The 21,944-nt window shown below is 45.4% G+C and overlaps 1 protein-coding gene across 1 annotated transcript in view; it reads left to right on the top strand.

Annotated features, from left to right (window-relative positions):
• Nucleotides 1–15,445, top strand: part of LOC144268527 (antigen WC1.1-like) — a 64,476-nt gene extending 49,031 nt beyond the window's left edge. The window contains exons 10-18 of the mRNA XM_077823485.1: nucleotides 1,226–1,288; nucleotides 1,375–1,689; nucleotides 2,113–2,148; nucleotides 2,486–2,623; nucleotides 9,616–9,708; nucleotides 10,703–10,786; nucleotides 12,776–12,865; nucleotides 13,593–13,745; nucleotides 15,076–15,445. Of these exons, the coding sequence (XP_077679611.1) occupies nucleotides 1,226–1,288; nucleotides 1,375–1,689; nucleotides 2,113–2,148; nucleotides 2,486–2,623; nucleotides 9,616–9,708; nucleotides 10,703–10,786; nucleotides 12,776–12,865; nucleotides 13,593–13,745; nucleotides 15,076–15,194 (1,091 nt within the window). The 3' untranslated portion in view covers nucleotides 15,195–15,445. The remainder of the gene's footprint in view (nucleotides 1–1,225; nucleotides 1,289–1,374; nucleotides 1,690–2,112; nucleotides 2,149–2,485; nucleotides 2,624–9,615; nucleotides 9,709–10,702; nucleotides 10,787–12,775; nucleotides 12,866–13,592; nucleotides 13,746–15,075) is intronic.
• Nucleotides 15,446–21,944: the final 6,499 nt, after the last annotated feature.

Genomic DNA, 21,944 nt, shown 5'->3' with positions numbered 1-21,944 from the left:
GACACAGACATATTTTCAATGTCCATTCTAGGAATGAGAATGAGGCCCATGGAAAACAAACTGGGGAATTAGTTATTTATACAAGCTGTGTGGTACACAGTGTAATCACCTAGTGAGAGCTCACAAATGCCTCCTATTAGCTAGCATCATTTGGGAATCTCTGTGGTTATCCTTTGAGGCTAAAGAATCAGAGATGGGCCCAGTGTCAGTGACCAGGACATAGGCGGTTGTGGTGAGTGGTTGGAGCAGGAGTCAGGTACAATGGGTAGAGCAGGAGCTGGTAGTCGGAACTCGGAGCCAAGGGTCAGAGCCGAAGTCAGGAATCAGAGGTGAGAGTCAGGACTGGGTTACCTGGAGCAAGGCAAGGCCGGGATAAGTCTGCAGTGAGAGTAAGAGCAAGGCTGGGAACAAGGCAGGAGCACAAGGTATTGCAGCTGTGGGAAATGCTTTGAGCAGTCGCTGAATGGCTACTGTGGCTGCTGGATTCAAGAGCTGCGCTGCAGACCCTTCCCACCAATCAGGCAACCCACTACAGGCCAGCTGCACTTGTTAGGCTGCCTGGAGACTGCTCTGCTTCAGGTGCTGATTCCTGAAACTCTGCCTGTGAAATCTGGGTCAGGATCAGAATTCCCCAAAAGTGTGTCTGTGTGTAGGTATGATGGGGGTGCTCTATTCACCACAATATGGCGCCTCCTCCTGGTTGTCCTGGGGACTATCTTGCCAGGTCAGCGCCTCTCCCCATGGTTGCAAACCATCCCTCCATCTTGTCTCTCTGTCTGCAGCTGCTCTCTTGATCCAGGAGCCGCTGTGGTCTCTTTGTGACTCAGCCCTCCAGCTAGGTCACTATTGTGGTTTGCACTTCTGGGTGAGGGGAGTCTCTTCTCCCAAACAGGCTTAGCTAGTCTTCCTATGGTGCCACTTCCCCAGTGGCTGGTCGGGGAATCTGGGCCCCGCTCTACTCTGGGTTCTGGCTGAGGGACCCTCTAGTCAGCAGTCAAGGTCTGTTCCATTCCGTACTTTGCTGCATTTCCCTAAGCACTTGCCTAATATTCTTGCTATCTCTTTGTTCTCTGTGTCGACAGCTTTCCCGCTACCTCCTCCTAGGGATTTAGATTTAAGCTTATGAAATTGCTGTAATTTAGAGGTTTAATATACCGATAACCCTACTCTCTCCTACATCCCACACACTTCTCAGTCTGTTCATGTCATAATTTTCTGTCCATAGGAATAAAAGAAAAACCACCTCAGATCCTGTTTAGTGAATGCCCGAACTCTACAAGCTGTACAGGTATCTCTGCTTCTCACTGTCTCACTCTTGGTCCCTAAGGACTTTCCCAGCTGTCCCAGTAACATGTGAGGTTTCTGCATTTCCAGACCAGGAGAAGTTACACGTCGTGGGAGGAGAGGACAGATGCTCAGGGAGAGTGGAGGTTTGGTACCGTGGCTCCTGGGGAACGGTTTGTGATGACTCCTGGGACATGGCAGATGCTAAAGTTGTGTGTGAACAACTGGGCTGTGGATCTGCTGTATCTGCCCTGGGCGAGGCTGCATTCGGTGAGGGGACTGGTCCCATCTGGGTGGAGACTTTGAATTGCAGAGGGACAGAGTCATCTCTCTGGGACTGTCCTGCCAAGCCCTGGGGTGAGAGTAACTGTGATCATAAGGAAGATGCTGCTGTTAATTGTTCAGGTGAGTGACAGGAGATGGTTCTGCTTCATGCTGTAATTTTCACAGAAGGGATGGATACAACTGCCTCCCCACCTTGGTCACAGGGCAGGCCCTCCCATCTCCTGTGTGCAGGAGCCCCATGGATTCTGTGAGGTGGAATCTTTGTTGGGTAAGATTGGCTAAGGCATCAGTCCACATAGCCCTTGTATCCATCATAGGTCCCAATGTGCTGGTTTGTTACTAGTGTTCTCAGCACAGGGGACTTAATTTGGGCCCAAAATCTCTATCATACAGGCCCTATGCTCCTGTGCAGGAGTTTCTGGGAATCAGAACAGGTCACAGCTGGAGACCCCCAGGGACTCTCAGAGGGCCCATTCTCCTGGTAACAAACATGTCACCTCCCCCTCACTCCAGACTCTAACTCTCCTCCCTTTCCCTTTACAGGTGGGACAGAGACGACAGATTCACTGACTAGAACAGGTAAAACATCTATCTCCTTCCATCAAGGGTTAAATTTACCTGGTGCTGGGTCACAGAGGAGGAACTGCAAGCTGCAGCCTGAGGAAAGGAGTTCCTTTCCACGGCCTGTGAAATCTATGGGTGAATGATACCCGGGTGCTGGGCAGGACTCCAGCTGACAGGGCAGAGCCCGTGATTTAAAGAGCAGCCTGTGAGCTGCCCCCATGGCACACAGACTGTGTCCCAGGCCGTTACCCTGGTCTCATGGGCCATGCAATGAGTGACTGGGGAGCTCCCTGGGGCCCCCCCTGACTCTCACATGATAATCTCTCTCTGTTGCATGTTCATTTCCATCCAGCTCCCCCGCGCCGCCCTCCAACCGACATTGGGAGAGTCACGGTGCCCGTAGTCATCTGCATTATCCTGGGGGCCCTGCTCTGCCTGGTCTTAATCATTCTGGGGGCGCAGGTGCGAAGTGCCAGGGCAGAGCGCAGAGGTGGGTCTTGCTTGGTGTCACTGTGTGAAATGCCTCTTAAATAGCAGGAGGAGCTATAGCTGAGGAGAGGGGCATTGGCAATGTAATGGAGGGCTAAACTGTATTATACTGTTCGGCTACAAGGTGGTGCTGTGTGTCGCAATTTATTTAAACTAACCTCAGCAGTGCCATGAAAAGAATTAAAGGGATCTTATAGAGAACACATCTGGCGTGAATCTATCTAGGAAGGAAGCTCTATAGCTGGTCCATCAGTGGTACAGAAGCCTGACCAGCTAATAGCAGCCCTGCCACCTACTTGTAAAGCGTGTACATGACATGGTGTCCAAAGTTCAGCAGTGCCAGAGTAGAACAAGAACAGATGGAAAACAGCAACAGAAGTTACATGCAGAAGGAACAGCAACAAAAGTTGCAGACAGAAAAAAAAAAAAGAACAGAGGTTGCAGGATCTCATCAATATCCCTCTCTTCATTGCCCCAGACAACTTCAGCTTAGATAAACCTTCACAGTGGACAGATGAGAAGCAACATTTTGCAAGATTTCAAATTGCTACAAAATTCTGTAAGAAAACTGAAGGTATACAAGTATACTCTTTAATTTATGCTATGCGGAAGCAGGCAGAGCATAACTTTAAATCCTATGATTTTAATCAAGACAGCCATGAAGACAACCATGAAAGGGTTTTGGATAAGTTTAATGCATACTTTATACCTCAGAGAAATGTGGTTTATGAAAGTGCATGTTTTCACCAGAGAATTCAAGGACTAGGGGAAAATGTTGAATGGTTTATTAGAGCTCTGCATGCATTGGCTGAAAACTGTGATTCTGGAACAGCAAAATATGAAAATATCAGAGACAGGCTAGTAGTGGTTATTGGGTTAACAGATAAAAGTCTTTCACAGCAGCTACAATTAAAAACAGACTTCACCCTACACACTGCTATTCAAAAAGAAAAGCAGTCTGAGCTGATTAGACAGCAAAACCCAGAGCAACTTGCCAAACTTGAAAAACAAGAAACTAGCTTAGAAGCTGTTAATAAATGCAAGTAATTACCATAAGACTGCTTAGGTAAGGAGACAGAACTCCCAGGCTAAGAAGGTTGAAATCTAAGCAATTACAAAAGCCTTATAGCCTAAATGCATGAGATAAGGACAAATTCATATCCCAAGAGATGAGGAATGTCCACCCAAAGGCTCAGGGTATAATAAATGCACAAAACATGCACATTTTGCTGTTGTTTGCTGCATCAAATTAGTCAGGGAGTTGATTCGTATTACAGCCAATCAAGAGCAATTGTTTCTGAGATCTATAATGTGTAGGGCCCTATCAATTTCACGGCTGTGAAAAATGTGTCACAGACCGTGAAATAAACCCTTCCCCATGAAATCTGATCTCCCCCTTGCAGCTGAGAGCACCCCAGCACCCTCGCTGGGCTGGGAGGGAGACGACTTGTCCTTCCCCTGCACATCCGCTCTCTCTCTCTCAGGGGGAGATCAGACCCACCTCGGAGTGTCTCCTCCTACTGCAGGAAGCTCCAGTTCTGGAGGTTCCTGCAGCTGGAGGAGACTTGTAGAGGTGGGTCCAATATCCCCCTGCTCCTGAGAGTGCCCCAATCAGGGGACTCCTAGCTGCAAGTCCATGCTAGGCTGGGGAGGGACAGGACTTGTCCTTCCCTTGCATGGCAGCTCTGGGACTGGGGGGAGCGAGGGAGATCAGACCCACTTTAAGGTATCTTTTGGGTTCGGTCCCCCATGATTACAACACCATAAAATTTCAGATGTAAACAGCTGAAAATGAGAAATTGACCAATTTGAAAACCCTGTGGCCATGAAATTGATCAAAATAGACCTTGAATTTGGTAGGGCCCTAATCATGTGTGAAGATATGGAGCCTGTCTGGAGAGTGAAACTGAATATTCAGAGAAAGGCTGTTGACTTTAAAATTGACTCAAGAGCAAATGTCACAAGTCATCTCAGAAGGAACTTAAAATAACCTTCAGCCCATCCCAGAGCTGAAGTAACCTGACACAGCTCTGACTAGCCTTGGAGGCATTCTGATTGCATGGGACAGTTTACCACAGAAACAACTTACCAATACAAAAGCTTTGCATTCAGAGTGCATGTGATCAAAGTATCAAAGGTCAACAACCATCTCCGCCTCAGTGTGGCAGCCATGATGGGCCTAGTGAGAAAGGTGGAAGAGCTTCACAAAGGATTTGTTGATACTGGATTTTTGAAAGGCGATCCAGTAGAAATAAACTCAGGAGACAATGCTGAACTATACAGTGTACAAATATCAGACAGAACTTGGAAGAAGCTAGCTGCAGGTTTATGCAAATTCAGAGGACATCATTCCTTGATTGTAGTAGACTATTTTTCCCAGTATGTAGAAATAATGTACTTGAAAGACAAAACATTTCACAGTGTTATCGAAAAACTACAATTCACTTTTGTTTATTTCGGTATTCCAGAACAACTAGTGATAAACAATGGACCACAATTCACTTCAGGAAAATGTCATTCTAAACAAAATATGAGTATGATCATATTACTAGCAGTCCACATTACCCACAAGCAAATACAGAGGCTGAAAGAGCTGTACAGACAGCCAAAAAATCCTGCAATAGGAAGAGCCATTCCTTGCTCTTCTGAGTTACAGATCAGCATAAATAGCAGCTACTGGATGTGGTCCAGAACAACTCCTGATTGGAAGACAACTCAGAACTACTGTTTCAAGTTTAGAAAGGAATCTATCTCCAAAGTGGCCAGACGTGAACAGCGTAGCCAATTGGATTAAAAAAGTAAAAAAAGAGCTTAAGAACACTTTTACAACAGTTGTCACTCAGTAAGAGAACTACTGTGTCTAGAAACTGGTGACAATTTTGTGCCATAAGAACATAAGAATGGCTATAATGGATCAACCAAAGGTCCATCTAGTCCAGTATCCTGTCTTCCAACAGTGTCCAATGCCAGGTGCCCCAGAGGGAATGAACGGAACAGACAACCAAGTGATCAATCCCCTGATGCGCACTCCCAGCCTCTGGCAAACAGAGGCTAGGGACACCATCCCTGCCCATGGAATTTATCTAGTTCTTTTATGAACCCTGTTATAGACTTGGCCTTCACAACATCCTCTGGCAAAGAGTTCCATAGGTTGACTGTGAGTTGTGTGAAGAAATACTTCCCTTTGTTTGTTTTAAACCTGCTGCCTATAAACTTCATTTGATGACCCCAAGCTCTTGAGTTATGAGAAGAACTAAGTAACACTTCCTTATTTACTTTCTCCACACCAGTCATGATTTTATAGACCTCAATCATATCTCCCACTTAGTTATCTCTTTTCCAAGCTGAAAAGTCCCAGTCTTATTAATCTCTCTTCATATGGCAGCTGTTCCGTAGCCATAATAATTTTTGTTACCCTTTTCTGTACCTTTTCCAATTCCAATATATCCTTTTTGAGATGGGGTGACCGCATCTGCACACCGTAGTCAAGATGTGGGGATACCATGGATTTATATAGAGGCAATATGATATTTTCTGTCTTATTTTCTACCCCTTTCTTAATAATTCCTAAAATTCTGTTTGCTTTTTTGACTGCCACTGCACATTGGGTGGATGTTTTCAGAGAACTATCCACAATGAATCCAAGATCTTTCTTGTGTGCTATCAGCTAATTTAGACCCCATCATTGTATACGTATAGTGGGGAGTATGTTTTCCAATGTGCCTTACTTTGCATTTATCAACATTGAATTTCATCTGCCATTTTGTTGCCCAGTCACCCAGTTTTGTGAGCTCTTCGCAGTCTGCTTTGGACTTAACTATCTTGAGTAGTTTTGTATCCTCCTCAAATTTTGCCACCTCACCATTTAGCCCTTTTTCCAAATCATTTCTGAATATGTTGAATAGTACTAGTCCCAGTACAGACCCCTGGGGACAGCACTATTTACCTCTCTCCATTCTGAAAACTGACCATTTATTCCTACCTTTTTGTTTCGTTTCTTTTAACCAGTTACCGATCCATGAGAGGACCTTCCCTCTTATGTCATGACAGCTTACTTTGCTTATGAGCCTTTGGTGAGGGACCTTGTCAAAGGCTTTCTGAAAATCTAAGTACACTATATCCACTGAATCCACCTTGTCCACATGCTTGTTGACGCTCTCAAAGAATTCTAGTAGATTCGTGAGGCATGATTGCCCTTTAGAAAAAACATTTTGACTCTTCCCCAACAAATCATCTACGTGTCTGATAATTCTGTTCTTTACTAACATTTCAACCAGTTTGCCCAGTACTGAAGTTAGGCCTGTAATTGCCAGGATCACCTCTGGAGCCTTTCAAAAAAATTGGTCTCACATTAGCTATCCTTCAGTCATCTGGTGCAGAAGCTGATTTAAATGATAGGTTACATAGCCCTGTTAACAGTTCACAATTTCACATTTGAGTTTCTTTAGAACTCTTGGGTGAATACTACCTGGTCCTGGTGATTTATTACTGTTTAGTTTATCAATTTGTTCCAAAACCTCCTCTAATGACACCTCAACCTGGGACAGTTCCTCAGATTTGTCACCTAAAAAGAATGGCTCAGGTTTGGGAACCTCCCTCACATCCTCAGCCATGAAGACCGACGCAAAGAATTCATTTAGTTTCTCCACAATGGCTTTATCATCCTTGAGTGTTCCTCTAGCATCTCAATTGTTCAGTGGCCCCCACTGGTTGTTCAGCAGGCTTCCTGCTTCTGATGTACTTTAAAAAAATGTTGCTGTTACTTTTTGAGTCTTTGGCTATCTGTTCTTCACATTCTTTTTTGGCCTGCCTACTTGTATTTTTACATTTCACTTGCAGAGTTTATGCTCCTTTCTATTTTTCTCACTAGAATTTAACTTCTACTTTCTCAAGGATGCCTTTTCGCCTCTCACTGCTTCTTTTACTTTGTTTAGCCATGGTGGCATTTTTTTGGTTCTCTTACTTTGTTTCTTGATTTGGGGTAAGCATTTAAATTGAGCCTCTGTTATGGTGTCTTTAAAAAGTTGCCATGCAGCTTGCAGGGATTTCACTTTTGGTGCCATACCTTTTAATTTCTGCTTAACTAACTTCCTCATTTTTGTATAATCCCCCTTTCTGAAAATAAATGCTACCATGCTGGGCTGCTGTGATGTTTTCTCCACCATAGGGATATTTAATTTAATTATATTATGGTCACTATGGACCAAGCGGTCCAGCTATATTCACCTCTTGGACCAGTGCTCCACTTAGGGCTAAATAAAAAAGTGCCCCTCCCCTTGTGGGTTCCAGGACTAGCTGCTCCAAGAAGCAGTCATTTAAAGTGTTAAGAAACTTTGTCTCTGCATCCCAGCCTATGGTGGCATTTACCCAGTCAATATGGGGATAGCAGCTGTTGGATGTGGTCCAGTACAACTCATGATGGGAAGAAAACTCAGAGCTACAGTTCCAACTTTAGAAAAGAATCTATCTCCAAAGTGTTCAGCCATGAAGAGAGTAGCCAAATTGGATAAAAAGACAAAAAGAGCTTAGGAACACTCTTAAAACAGATGTTACTCGGAGAATTGTGGAGTCTAGAATCTGGTGACTGTGTTCATGCCAAATTGGGTGGAGGAAAAGAATGGACAACTCCAGCTGTCTCAAAGAAAAATAATTTGGTACCCAAATCACATGTGATTGTGACCAACAGTGGAGAGTTCAAGAGAAACCATCAATACCTACAGTTTATTCCTCAGAAACAACAATCAACAAACCAAACTCTACAGATGGTGGATACATAACAAGAAGAAGATTCAAGGATTCCAAGCCAACTGTAGCCAGTTATTGCAACTAATGTACAGCCGGATGACCACGCTGTTATGTGCTTGGGTCAGGTAATTAGAAAACAAGTACGATTGAGAGACACTTAATAGACTGATTCATACTGACCTACAATGATAGCATGACAGTTTAAATTTTGTAAATGGTAGGAATGTAGAACTTAGGGTATGTCTACACTACCCACCGGATCGGCGGGCAGCGATTGATCCAGTAGGGATCAATTTATCGGGTCTAGACTAGACGTGATAAATCAACTCCCAAGCGCTCTCCCATTAACTCCTGTACTCCACTGCCGCGAGAGGCACAGGCAGAGTCGATGGGGGAGCAGCAGCAGTCGACTCACCGCGGTGAAGACACCACGGTAAGACGATCTAAGTATGTCGTCTTCAGCTACCTTATTCACATAGCTGAAGTTGTGAAGTTGTGTAACTTAGATCGATCCTGCCCTCTAGTGTAGACCAGGGCTTAAAGTGGAATACTTAACGGTATGCTTAACTGTATTATACTGTTCAAACACTAGGTGGCACTGTGTGTAACATAAGTTGTTTCAGCTATCATCAGCTATATCTGTCAGAGTATTAAAAGATCTTATGATGTACACAAGCAGCGAGTATCTCTCTGGAAGGGAGGCTCTGTAGCCAGTCATGCTAGTACCTGAAACCTAGGTGGCATAACAATTAGCAGTGAAAGCTGCTTGCTCAGGTGTGTTTACTCATGCAGTGCTGCAATCACACCTCCAGATTGCAGTGTGGATGAACCCTTATGTAGATAGCACTTTGCATTGTTAAAGCACTGCACAATAGTAGCTAATTATTCCCCAGATAGTCTCTAGGCAGTACATAAATATGTAAGTACTGTTTTGCCCATAGGTGTAAGCACCAGGATGGAAGAGGTATGATTTTGGGTGGTACTAGGAGTTGCAGGACAAATTTATCAAGGGACCATAAAGGCTGAATATCAAAATAAAATTAATGACAGTGAAATACCCAATGGAACAAACATCAAAGGGGCATAGTCCCTGTCATCTGGGAAGTTCAAATCTAGATTGGACAGAGCAGTGGGAATGTGCTGTAGGGACCAGTCCTGCGCTGGGCCCAGCAGGAGGGGCTGGATGATCTCATAGGGTTTCCCATCCCTAGTTTCTAACTCTGTGTGGACCCTGCCCTTTGTTTTCAGACTCCAGAAGATCCCTGGACCCTTTCTCTGAGGCCGTGTATGAGGAGATTGATTATAACCTGATAAGAAAGAAGCAGATATTCGGTCGCTCAGGTCTGTGTGTCATTCCTAACAGGGAGCAAATCTCCAATGCACTTTCCATCCTAATACTCTTGACTCAGAGATAAATATCTGCAGCCTTCCACCCTGTGAGTCCTGGATGGCTGTGGGCACTGAGTCTGTGGAGAGATCTGCCAGTTACTGGACTCGAATGAGTTTCCTCCCAAGCAGACTCTTCTAGCCCCATTCTGAGGACAGTCGGTCCCATCTGTACATCCTGTAGCCTTGAAGGGTAACTAGTTATGGGTCAGCAACCTGTCTGTTTACACCATTTTGACTCAATATCAATCAATTGGGAAGATTCTGCTCTTAGTTTAGCACATTGTCAGGCTCTCTGAGCATGGTCAGTGTGTCTCCTTGAGGCTACTTCTGAGATCCATATTCTTCTATTTACTAAGAGCGGGAGTAGACCACAGGCTTTGACCCTTGGAGGGACATGGTCTACTCTGGCAGCAAGGCAGGGGAGGGGAAATGTCTTGCTTAACAAAGTGGGAGTCACGTCCATGGCTGTGGAGGTCTGGACCTTCCGAAGACCAGCAGCCTCAGCCATGATTTTCTGCTGGACCAGGCCATGATGTAGCAACATTCAGGAGGAGGGAAAAAAACATTCCTCTCTAAACAGATTCTTACAGCCTGAGTGTGAATGAAAACAGGCTCCCCAGTTAATGAGAATGATTCAAATGAAACCCACAGCAGTTGAGGATCCCATGTTAAAGCGCTCACTCAGTCCCTCCCTCGCCTCATGAGGTCAATATGGCTGTTCCCAGCATCTTCCCAGTCTGATTTTATCCACCCCAAAACCACATTTCCCACAAAAAAAATGGATATTTCTCTTGGAAAGTCAGCGCCAGTTGCTGTGAATTCAGCATCTTCTCTAGAAGGAGCAAAATACCAAGACCATAAATCCTGCTCCAGGACCTGGAAGCATTGCCCATCAGCCAATTTCTCTGCTGTCACTGTGATAACATCCCATTTACCATCTCTCCAGTCTCCTTTTCAGATGATTCAGTGGCGAAGCTGCGGTATTACACCGGGGATAGTGAGGGGGAAAAAGATTCTGCATCAGAAGAAGGTAACAAGGGAGGGGGGTGAATACAAAGACAGACACCCATATCTAGGTGGGGAATTTAAATTCCACATCAAAGATTTGTGTCCAAACTCTTAATGGAAATGTATGATCAAATCCTGACCCTTTCTCTGCATAGCTCATGGTGCCCTCCCCCAGGGTAGAAACTGAAGAGAATAGGGCAGAGAAATATTCACTTGGCATGTAAGAATCTGAATTTAACAGCTGGCACCTGTCACTAAACAGTTCCTGATCTGTGCCCCATGATCTTAGCCCTCTGCCTCTCCAGCATGAGCATGTAGCCCATGTCACATTCTGCCCCTTATAAGGTAAGAGACTTACTCCTGAGGGAATTCTGCGCCAAAAGATTAAAAATTATGCACACAATATTTTAAAATTCTGCAAAATTCTGCATATTTTATTTGTCAAAGTAACACAATATAATCACACCATTTAAATTATATGCTGACAAATATTTCGAAATAAATTACCAAAGTAATTGAAAAGCATGTGATTATATTGTTATTGTGTTACTGTGTTATTTTGACAAATAAAATATGAACTTTACACAAATTTAATTTTTTTTTTTTGGTGCATAGTTCCCTCAAGAGTATCAGGGTTCTGTGTTGCGCAATCTGGGAGCAAGCAGCTTGGTGGGGGGTCTGAGTGCGATCTAGATGCACAGAGGCTTGCTGTGGGGTTCTGGGTGTAGGGGTAATGGGACTCTGCAGGGGAGTCCCAATGAAGATGGTTAGGGCTCAGTGGAGCGGGGGTCTGGGTGATGGGGGAGTGGGGCTTGGTGGGGTGGGGGGTCCAGGTGCAACTGGTTGGGGCTCAGTGGGATGAGGGTCCGGGTGTGGATAGGACAAGAAGCAATGGGCTCCCAGTGCAGGGGATGAGGCTCAGAGGGGGTGGGGATTTGGGTGCAGAGGGGGCTCAATGCGGGATTCTGGGTGAAGGGAGGTCTGTGTGAGGGGGGGCTCTTGATGCAGGGGTTGAGGCTTGGGGGGTGTGGATTTGCTTTCAGGGGCTTGGTTGGGGGGTTCTGGGTGCAGGGGGGAGGGGTCACTATACAGGGAGTTGCTCCCCCGTCCTCCCATCCCCCTCATCTGCCCATCCCCCCTGCAACCAATACCCCAACACACACACTGAACCTCATTCCCCCCCACACCTGGACCTCCCACCCCACCCAGCTTCATCTCCTGCATCTAGACCCCTCCCCTCCAAGTCCCACCTCCAACCACGGTGCAGAGTTTTCTGCAGCCAGGGGAAGTTTCTGGGGGTTGATCTGACCCAGCTCCAGCTGCTCCATGTAGGGGAGAGGGAGGTAGAACTCCATCTCCGTCCTCCTCCTCCTCCCCCCGCCACCCAGCTGGGACTAACATCCCTGGTCGGCCGTGGAATCCCCAGACACCCCCCCCCCCCCCAAAGTGATTTGCCTCTCTGACAGCTGGCTGAAGAGACAAGCCTGAGCTCTGCTGCGGAGAAGTGAGTGAACACTGGTGCAGTTTCTCATTGCTTCCCCACAGAAACCATTTTCTGCAGAAAGTAAAGAGACTCTGTGGGGGTGTTTTTCTGCACGCTCGCAGGAGCACAGAATTCCCCCAGGAGCAGAGACTTTAAAGCATGTCTTTATAGAGTTCAGTTTGATTCACAACTGTTGTGTCTGGTGTGGCAGCTTCTATCTTCCAATATGTCCAGGGTTAGTGCCTCACCAGCACAGATTTGGATCCCATTGAAGCGCATGACAAAGTTGGTATTGGATACAGTAGGACAGGGCTAGGCCCTTCTTATTTATGAGGAACTAAAGGTGGCAAAATTCCTGTTTCATACACTGTCCATGACTTTGACCCTGGCTCACCCTGTGACTTCTCCTACAAACTCCATGATAAACAGCCCAAACTCCAAGGCAACAGGTCTTTAATGGGGAACTAAAAACCTACTGGGGAAATGGGTGTGTTCAGGAGATGCTGAGTGTGCTGTTTGCTGTTCCAGAGGGAGCTTTCCCTGGTGGTTCTCAGTTGGATTACGATAATGTGGAGGAACCTGCATTAAGCGACATTCCCCGGACTCCAGACGGTCAAGGTGAGCAGTGAATCCAGCTCCTGAAAACATTACTCCATGGCTACTGCTGCTCCACCCCCCTTCATTTTCTAGTCTGCCCTTTGATCCTGAGCTCAGGGCTGGGAAGAATTAACCAGACTAGCCTGGTTGGAGCCAGAGATGGGCATTCCACAATTAACAGCTCCCCTCAAATAACACAAGTATGTAGGGGCAAAATTAGAGAGCCCAAGGCACAAAATGAGATTAAATTAACTAGAGACATAAAGGGTAACAAGACAATGTTATACAAATATATTAGGAACAAGAGGAAGACCAAGGACAGGGTAGGCCCATTACTCAATGGGGGGGGGGGGACAATAATAGAAAATGTAGAAATGGCTGAAGTGCTAAATGACTTTTTTGTTTCAGTTTTCACCAAAAAGTTTAGTTCCAAATGGACATCTAACATAGTAAATGCCAGTGAAAATGAGGTAGGATGAGAGGCTAAAATAGGGAAAGTACAAGTAACAAATTACTTAGACAAGTTAGATGTCTTCCAGTCACCAGGGCCTGATGAAATAGTCCCTTGCACTCTTTTAACTCTAAGCAGTCTGGCAGGATAATATCAAACAGGTAAACTGAGGTGTATATTACATTCATAAGAAATAATATACATAAATCCCTTGTTCTCCACACCTCGCATCTAGTTTATTTCTCTATTCAGTGGAAAGCCCCTTTTCATTATGATTAATTACCATCTTTATTTCAGAGGTCCCTGCCCTGCCTGGAGGTGCCCCATGGGACGGTTATGATGAAGCCAGAGAAGTTTCTAACACTGAAGTTGACCCTGCTTCTGGACCGAGTGCCCAGGGAGTCACTGGGGCCCATGAGGACAGTGACAGGAACAGAGATGATCAGACTGGTGAGTGGGGAAATGCAATGTTGCCAATTGTCACAATTTTTTTCATTAGCCCCATGATGTTTGTTTTTCTAAAAGTTTCAGTTTCTAGAGTTTAACCTAAAGACTCAGAAACCACAAGACAAAACTGAGAAACGAACCAAAAAATTGTTTAAATCTCATTATTTGTAAGCCAAACTCAAGATATTTGAGGCCTGACCACTCATTTCTGAACACTTGGGGTTGGCAATGCTGGAAAGGTCTATGTTTCCCAGTGATTGATCCACAGGAACAATCTCCAGGTGGGAATGTGCGTTATGCAGCAAGGAAGCGACCCTGGCCAAAGCGATGGTTGTGAGGAGTCTCCTCTCCCTGTCTCTGTAAGCAGACACGTTTGAGATAGAAATTCCAGATGGGATTGTTGGGCCTGTGTATTGGGATCTCTGTTGTGGTTACTCACCTGGAAGAGCCTTTACTGGCCACTAGAGGTCAATGTCACTGCACTGAAATACAGTTATTGGTAAACTCCCAGGTGTATCCCCACCCTGACCTTTACTAAGCAGAGTTAAATGGACTTAAACCAAGAAAGAGAGAAGATTTCCTAGATAAGGTCCCTAATCCTACAAATACTAGATCCCATCTGTTACTCTACTCATATGAATAGTCTCACTGACTTTAGTGGGACTGTCCAAATCAGCAGAGTTACATGTGACCACTGGCAGGATCACGACCAAAGTTCCTTTCCCCAAACCAGGTATCAGTGCCCTGGATAGAAATGGGAAGAGCAGGGCCCTGCTGTGGGGTTGGTTACTGGCCCAGCTTCAGGTTTGAAATCACTTTCTTCTATATGTAAATGTTCCTTTTAGGATAGGATCAGACCTGGGGCCCAGGGATGAAATGTGCATTTATTTGGTCTTGATGGCAATAACATGCAAACAAGCATTGTGTGGGCAGATGAGATCTATGAGGTCCAGGCATGTCCTTTGGGATAGAGCCCCCAACCTACTCCAGCCACGAGGTCTCTGCTGGCGTGTGGTCCCTTAGGGACTATATCAGCTGTCAGCAGTTACAGCAGCACCTACTGGTCTATCAGGGAGTTGTCACCAGCTCACTGCCATCCCCACACTTCTCCTGCACCGGGGAGGTCTCAGCACAGAGAGAATCTGTTCCCACATGTTTTCTTTGAAGAACAGAGAGAGAGATAATGGATTAAACTTGTCAGAGGCCCACTCAGAGGAACTGGGGGCAGGGGCTGATTCACAGCCCATACTGTACGTTGCCCACTCATTATGTGAATGCACATGGGTGGAGAATGGATACATTGACTATAATGTGACCTCTTTGCTATTTTCAGGCTGGAGTCTGCACTCGCTAAGAAGTGAAGGGGCCTCTGGGGCTGAGAGGGACACTCTGTCCCCACCTCCTCATGACCTGGGTTATGATGACGTTGATATTGGCACCTCTGGGACATGAATATAAGAATGGCTGGGTTCAGATCAAGTATCCTGTGAGGATGTAAATGCTGTATGGTTAGACTCTTTCTGTCCCAAATGTTCATTCACCCATGGGGGGTATCAGAGAAAATCCCTGCCTGGGAACTACTTCAATCAGCTTTTTTTATTGCAGTTGGTTTAGATGCAAGACATGTAAGTGTGACTGAGACAGGGGCTGTGATTTCCCCTGTAACTTCCCATTGATCAGTCAGTCTGGAACTTCCCTGCTTTTTTGTTCCTAACATTTCTTCATTATGAATTTTTGCTTTTTCTTATTAAACCCTTTTTGAAGATCTGTTCCAGGGCTGATGTTTCTCTCGTGAGATCTGTTGGGTGGCTCCCAGGGGGCCTAGCAGGGAGAGAGGATGGAGACTGAATCACCAAAACGTAATAATGTTAAAATGTCACTTCTCAGGTATCGCGGGCTCTAGGATGGGGCACTGCACTGAGAGTGAATGTTCTGTCAGGGGTGTGGTAACAGTGAGAAACCCAGCAACAAAATATTCCTAACTCCAGAGAGCGCCCTAACCCCCAATCCAGACTCCAGACTTTCCTCTGAAATCCAGGAGGATAAATGGGAGGTTATTTACAGGTATCTTAATGCACGCGCACACGCACACACACACAAACACGCACGATTAGTGAAAAGAGCTCCTAACCTCTTCTCTGCCCTACAAATTCTGATACTATACCCATCACTGTGGCACCAGAGCATCTTAAAGAGATGCATTAAGTGGCATAATTTTCTTCCATCACATGTGGTTCATTCTCCATCCCTCCCCCTGGGAAAAGTGTGCATATGGATTTTTATGGAGGGTTATGGAGGGTTATTTGTGGTTTTATTTTATGACCTGCTATGAGCTTACATTAGTGAAGGCAGGTTTTAGAAGGTCATTTTCAAGTGGAACAGAAAGAGGGTTCAGGTGATTTTGTGATCCTGTCGGAGCTGGGTCCAGAGTCTCGGATCAACCACCGAGAAAACTGTCTCCTGAACAAATGAGCTTCCTCTGGCAGGAGACAGCTCCACTATGCCTGAGGGACAATCTTTCTTTCCTTTGTCACAGGCCCAAATCCTAAAGGCTCAGATCTTCAGAGGCATTTAGGCCCCCTAACGTCCATTGATTTCAATGGAACTTAAATACCTCTGCAGATCTGGGCCTAAGTGCCTTGAAGTTAAGGACTGAGACGTGATATTCTAAGAGAAGTTTGAAATGCTTTGTTTTAGATAAGGTTAGATTTGCTCACCTTTGTTTAAAGAAGGCATCTTTGTACCATTTTCACTCTTATGTTGCATGGTGCATTGTGGGTGTGGCACATAGTGGTGGTGTGTGTTGGTATCTGCGTGGTGGTGGTGTGTTATGTGTTTTGTATGGGGTCTGTGATGGTGGGGTGTTGCATGTGATGGGGCATGTGTCTGATGGTGAGGTGTTTGTATGTTGTGTATGTGTTTGGTGTGATGTGGATGATGTGTGGTAAAGGATTGTGTTGGGTGTCTATGTGTGACTGTGGATATGATATGTTGTGTGGTGCAATTTAAAAGTAAAAAATATAAAATGAAACATTTTAATAATTTCCTTTCAGAAATGTTCACAAAATCAATACTTCCTTCAAAGTGTTTCAATTTTCTGATGGGGGAAAAAAAACATTCCATTGGAAAAAAATGCAACTAGCTTTCCTGGTTCTCTTTCTAAAAGATACGCTTTAGCTAGGACAGAAATGATGGGCTTGATGTCAGAATTACTGGGTGAAATCTGTGCTATTCAGGAGGTCAGACTAGATGATCATAATGGTCCTTTCTAAGCCTTGAAAGTCAAATATGAATCTCTCTTGTGAGATAACCCATCAAGGTACACACACCCTCAACAGAAATATACACAAGTAAATAAGCATCCTGGCTACATTTTAAAATATCAAGTAACTGAACGATCTAGGTACTCATATGGTCACCATCACTGTAATATCTGAGCACCTCCCAGACATTCATCAGTTTTCCCTCACAACAACCCTGTGAGTCACATAAATATCACTATCCCCAGTGTACAGGTGATGAGCTGAGCCACAGGGAAATGGGTAACTTAGCCATATGTGATGCTTCAGGGTTCACCCAGGCCAGTAAGGGGTTCAGTCAACACCTGCCTTGCATCTCTGGGTTCCTTAAATGCTTTGCTGCTTTGGCTTACAGCCCTGAAACCAACAGCCAGCAGACAAGCCTGAAGTTCACACCCTGCCTTGCTCCACCCAGTTACTCTTTGCAGGGTGACCTCAACAATGCTCCCAGCCCCAGTTCTCCCCACAAAACCTTTCTCTATGTACTGCTCAGCCCCTCTTACTGGAGCACCTACAAAACCTTGTCAGGTTTGCTGCTCCTTTTAAAGAGACAGTACACAAGAGCTTATCAAGTTAACTGGGCTTGACAAACTCTCCACTTCAATCAAAGCACTGAGATGGTTTATGGGCAGAGTAAAATAACAAAACAACATAGGTTTAAGTGATACCAAGTATAAGGAATAAGGAGAGAAACAGTTACAAGCAAATGAAAGTAGAAAGACACTTTGAAGACTAAAACTTATCTTAAGAAACTTGAGTGTCTTGTTCAAAGAAGTTTTTCTCACCACACTCCTCCAGTATGACTGACTCATTCTTTAGCCAGGGCCCAACACACAGAGCTGAAAGTGCTTGGTTTCTTTGACTCTTCAGGTGAGGAATAACTTAGGGGTTCTCTCCTCTTTTCTTTATAGTCTAATAAGCCTTTGATATGTATTCATCTGAAGTATATCCCCAAATAGAGTTCATTTCCCATGCTGGTTGTAGACGATATACTGGTTAGCTTGATAGTCTCAGGATCCTGGGCAAAGATAGACAGGACTAATGGCAGGAGCTTGGGATCTCAGAACTAAAGCCAGGGGTCAGAGCCAGTATCGGGGTCAAGAGTCAAACTGGAGTCAGAGTCAGGAATCAGGCTGAGGGTCAATACCAGGTATCAGGGCCCATGTTGGGAATCGATGGGTCAATTAGGAGTCAGAATCCAAGTCAGAGTCAAGGTCAGTTCCAGGGGTTGAGGAACAGAGAAGCAAGTTATGACAAATAGCTAAATCTCCACCTTCCTGCCTGGACACTTCCTGGTATGCCATAAGAACACAAGAACGTAAGAATGGCCATACTGGGTCAGACCAAAGGTCCATCCAGCCCAGTATTCTGTCTGCTGACAGTGGCCAATGCCAGGTGCCTCCGAGGGAGTGAACCTAACAGGTAATGATCAAGTGATCTCTCTCCTGCCATCCTTCTCCATCCTCTGACAAACAGAGGCTAGGGACACCATTCCTTACCTATCCTGGCTAATAGCCATTAATGGACTTAACCTCTATGAATTTATCTAGTTCTCTTTTAAACCCTGTTAAAGTTCTAGCCTTCACAACCTCCTCAGGCAAGGAGTTCCACAGGTTGACTGTGCGCTGTGTGAAGAAGAACTTCCTTTTATTTGTTTTAAACCTGCTGCCCATTAATTTCATTTGGTAGCCCCTAGTTCTTATGGGAACAAGTAAATAACTTTTCCTTATTCACTTTCTCCACACCACTCATGATTTTATATACCTCTATCATATCCCCCCTTAGTCTCCTCTTTTCCAAGCTGAAAAGTCCTCGCCTCTTTAATCTCTCCTCATATGGGACCTATTCCAAACTCCTAATCATTTTAGTTGCCCATCTCTGAACCTTTTCTAATGCCAGGATATCTTTTTTTGGATGAGGAGACCACATCTATACGCAGTATTCAAGATGTGGGCGTACCATGGATTTATATAGGGCAATAAGATATTCTCCGACTTATTCTCTATCCCAGGGGTTTATATAGGATCAATGCCCTAATAAGGGATTGCTAAAACCACTGTCAGTCAGATCACTTAAGGTGGAATTTCCTGTGGTGTTCAGCCTCTGTGGATTGTGGATCACAGGAAGTAGCCCAATTACAGCTGCTGCTGCTGGGTGGGAGTATGGGATGTTGGTTGCCTGCTAGCCCTACCACCCAGACTTCAAGTCATGCTGATCCTTACTTCTAGCTTTGTTTACCTTACATGTAAATGGATTTAGATGGATTCACCAAGGGCAAGTCATGCCTGACTAATCTAATTGCCTTCTATGACGAGATAACTGGTTCTGTCGGTGAAGAGAAAGCAGTGGATGTGTTGTTCCTTGACTTTAGCAAAGCTTTTGACACGGTCTCCCACAGTATTCTTGCCAGCAAGTTAAAGAAGTATGGGCTGGATGAATGGACTCTAAGGTGGATAGAAAGCTGGCTAGATTGTCGGGCTCAACGGGTAGTGAACAATGGCTCCATGTCTAGTTGGCAGCCTGTATCAAGTGGAGTGCCCTAAGGGTCGGTCCTGTGGCCGGTTTTGTTCAATATCTTCATAAATGATCTGGAGGATGGTGTGGATTGCACACTCAGCAAGTTTGCGGATGACACTAAACTGGGAGGAGAGGTAGATATGCTGGAGGGTAGGGATAGGGTACAGAGGGACCTAGACAAATTGGAGGATTGGGCCAAAAGAAATCTGATGAGGTTCAACAAGGACAAGTGCAGAGTCCTGCACTTAGGACGGAAGAATCCCATGCACCGCTACAGATTAGAGACCGAATGGCTCGGCAGCAGTTCTGCAGAAAAGGACCTAGGGGTTACAGTGGACGAGAAGCTGGATATGAGTCAACAGTGTGCCCTTGTTGCCAAGAAGGCCAATGGCATTTTGGGATGTATAAGTAGGGGCATTGCCAGCAGATCAAGGGACATGATCGTTCCCCTCTATTCGACATTGATGAGGCCTCATCTGGAGTACTGTGTCCAGTTTTGGGCCCCGCACTACAAGAAGGATGTGGATAAATTGGAGAGAGTCCAGCGGAGGGCAACAAAAATGATTAGGGGACTGGAACACATGACTTATGAGGAGAGGTTGAGGGAACTGGGGATGTTTAGTCTACGGAAGAGAAGAATGAGGGGGAATTTGATAGCTGCTTTCAACTACCTGAAAGGGGGTTCCAAAGAGGATGGCTCTAGACTGTTCTCAGTGGTAGCAGATGACAGAACAAGGAGTAATGGTCTCAAGTTGCAGTGGGGGAAGTTTAGGTTGGATATTAGGAAAAACTTTTTTCACGAGGAGGGTGGTGAAGCACTGGAATAGGTTACCTAGGGAGGTGGTGGAATCTCCTTCCTTAGAGGTTTTTAAGGTCAGGCTTGACAAAGCCCTGGCTGGGATGATTCAGTTGGGGATTGGTCCTGCTTCGAGCAGGGGGTTGGACTAGATGACCTCCCGAGGTCCTTTCCAACCCTGATATTCTATGATTCTATGAAATGTACCTCCATTGTCTCAGCCTGACAACCAGGCTTGTCAGACAAGCAAATGCACATTCTTCTGTCTAGGGCAGACTGGGCTTATGTATTGCTTGCCAAACACGTTAAGAACATAAGACTAGATCACTAGCACATATCCATAACTCTGTATACACACCCCATACATATATCACACAATGATTTTTGGAACCAGGATGTTACCAGCTTGTATATGATATCTTACATGACACCTTCAGATCCAAATTATAACAGTGTGTCAGGTGTAGTGAGTGTGTCAGACCTGACAAGAGTTGTTAAAACAGAGACGTGAACCACCAAGGGGCCTGTGTGTCACCCCATATAACTGCAAGCACATTCCCCCAGGGGTGTCTGAGGCATTGGCACAGAATCTGTTGGGGGTGGCGAGGGCAGAAAGAGAAGACATGGCCAAAGTCCGCTAGCAGACAAACACCCCAAGATTCCCCCACACAGCAGTGAGGACACCGGTAATGAACAGACACAACATATTCTTGGAACCCACCCTAGAGTTCTGTTTGCAGGAGCCCAGCAGACACTTGACAGGGACCTGCATCGTGCCTAGGATGGAACTAGGGTACATCCCAAACACTCCTGTTCTGTCCTGCCCAGGTACAATATCCCACCGTGACCCACATCACTGGAGGCACTTTCAAAAAGGCAGCTGTGGAGGTCATGTGTCTCCATAGAATGGCTGAGACTGCTCTGACTGATCAGCTTTTACCTGGATCCTGTGCTTTGCAGATGAAATCCAGCCAAATCACTGCAGATTTGCAATAATATTCAAAGGCTGCACAAGCACATGGTTTAATGTACCTGATGCAGTTTTGTAAGCACATGGGTAATTGGGTGCTTCTATTCTAGGTATAGGCACTGCACTATAGCAAGTGAGATGTCCCAGGGTATGTATGTTGAAGGACCAATGAGACTAACACAGACTTTAGCATACGCGTGACTGTGTGAAGGATAGAAAAATCAAATAAAGCAAGTATCTGTGGGTGACGACACAGCCCTACCAGCACCTTCTCCATGTGATTGACCCTAGAGCCAAAGATCTCTCCAATTCATTCCTGCTAACAACAGACAGTTTCAAAAGCAGATTGAAGCCAAATAACCTCTCCCTGTGTGTAGGAGATCACTTGTCAATCAGTGCTGCAATAGAATCCACTGCTGCACAACAGATAATGGTAGGAAGGTAGCCACCAAACAGGATTTGCACAATCCCAATGGCCAGTGACACATACCGTCCAGACTTCAAGTGGATTTTGGATGGAGAGAGCAAAGCTTCTGTTGTAAATGGAATCAGACCACATTTCAGTGTGATGGTTAGAAATGCTGCCCACAATGCACATCTGCTGCTGCTTCAGTAGAAAG

Source organism: Eretmochelys imbricata, chromosome 1, assembly GCF_965152235.1.
Source record: "Eretmochelys imbricata isolate rEreImb1 chromosome 1, rEreImb1.hap1, whole genome shotgun sequence".
Lineage (NCBI taxonomy): Eukaryota > Metazoa > Chordata > Testudines > Cheloniidae > Eretmochelys > Eretmochelys imbricata.
The sequence above is the reverse complement of the archived record's forward strand: the minus strand, read 5'-3'. Positions and strand labels throughout refer to the sequence as shown.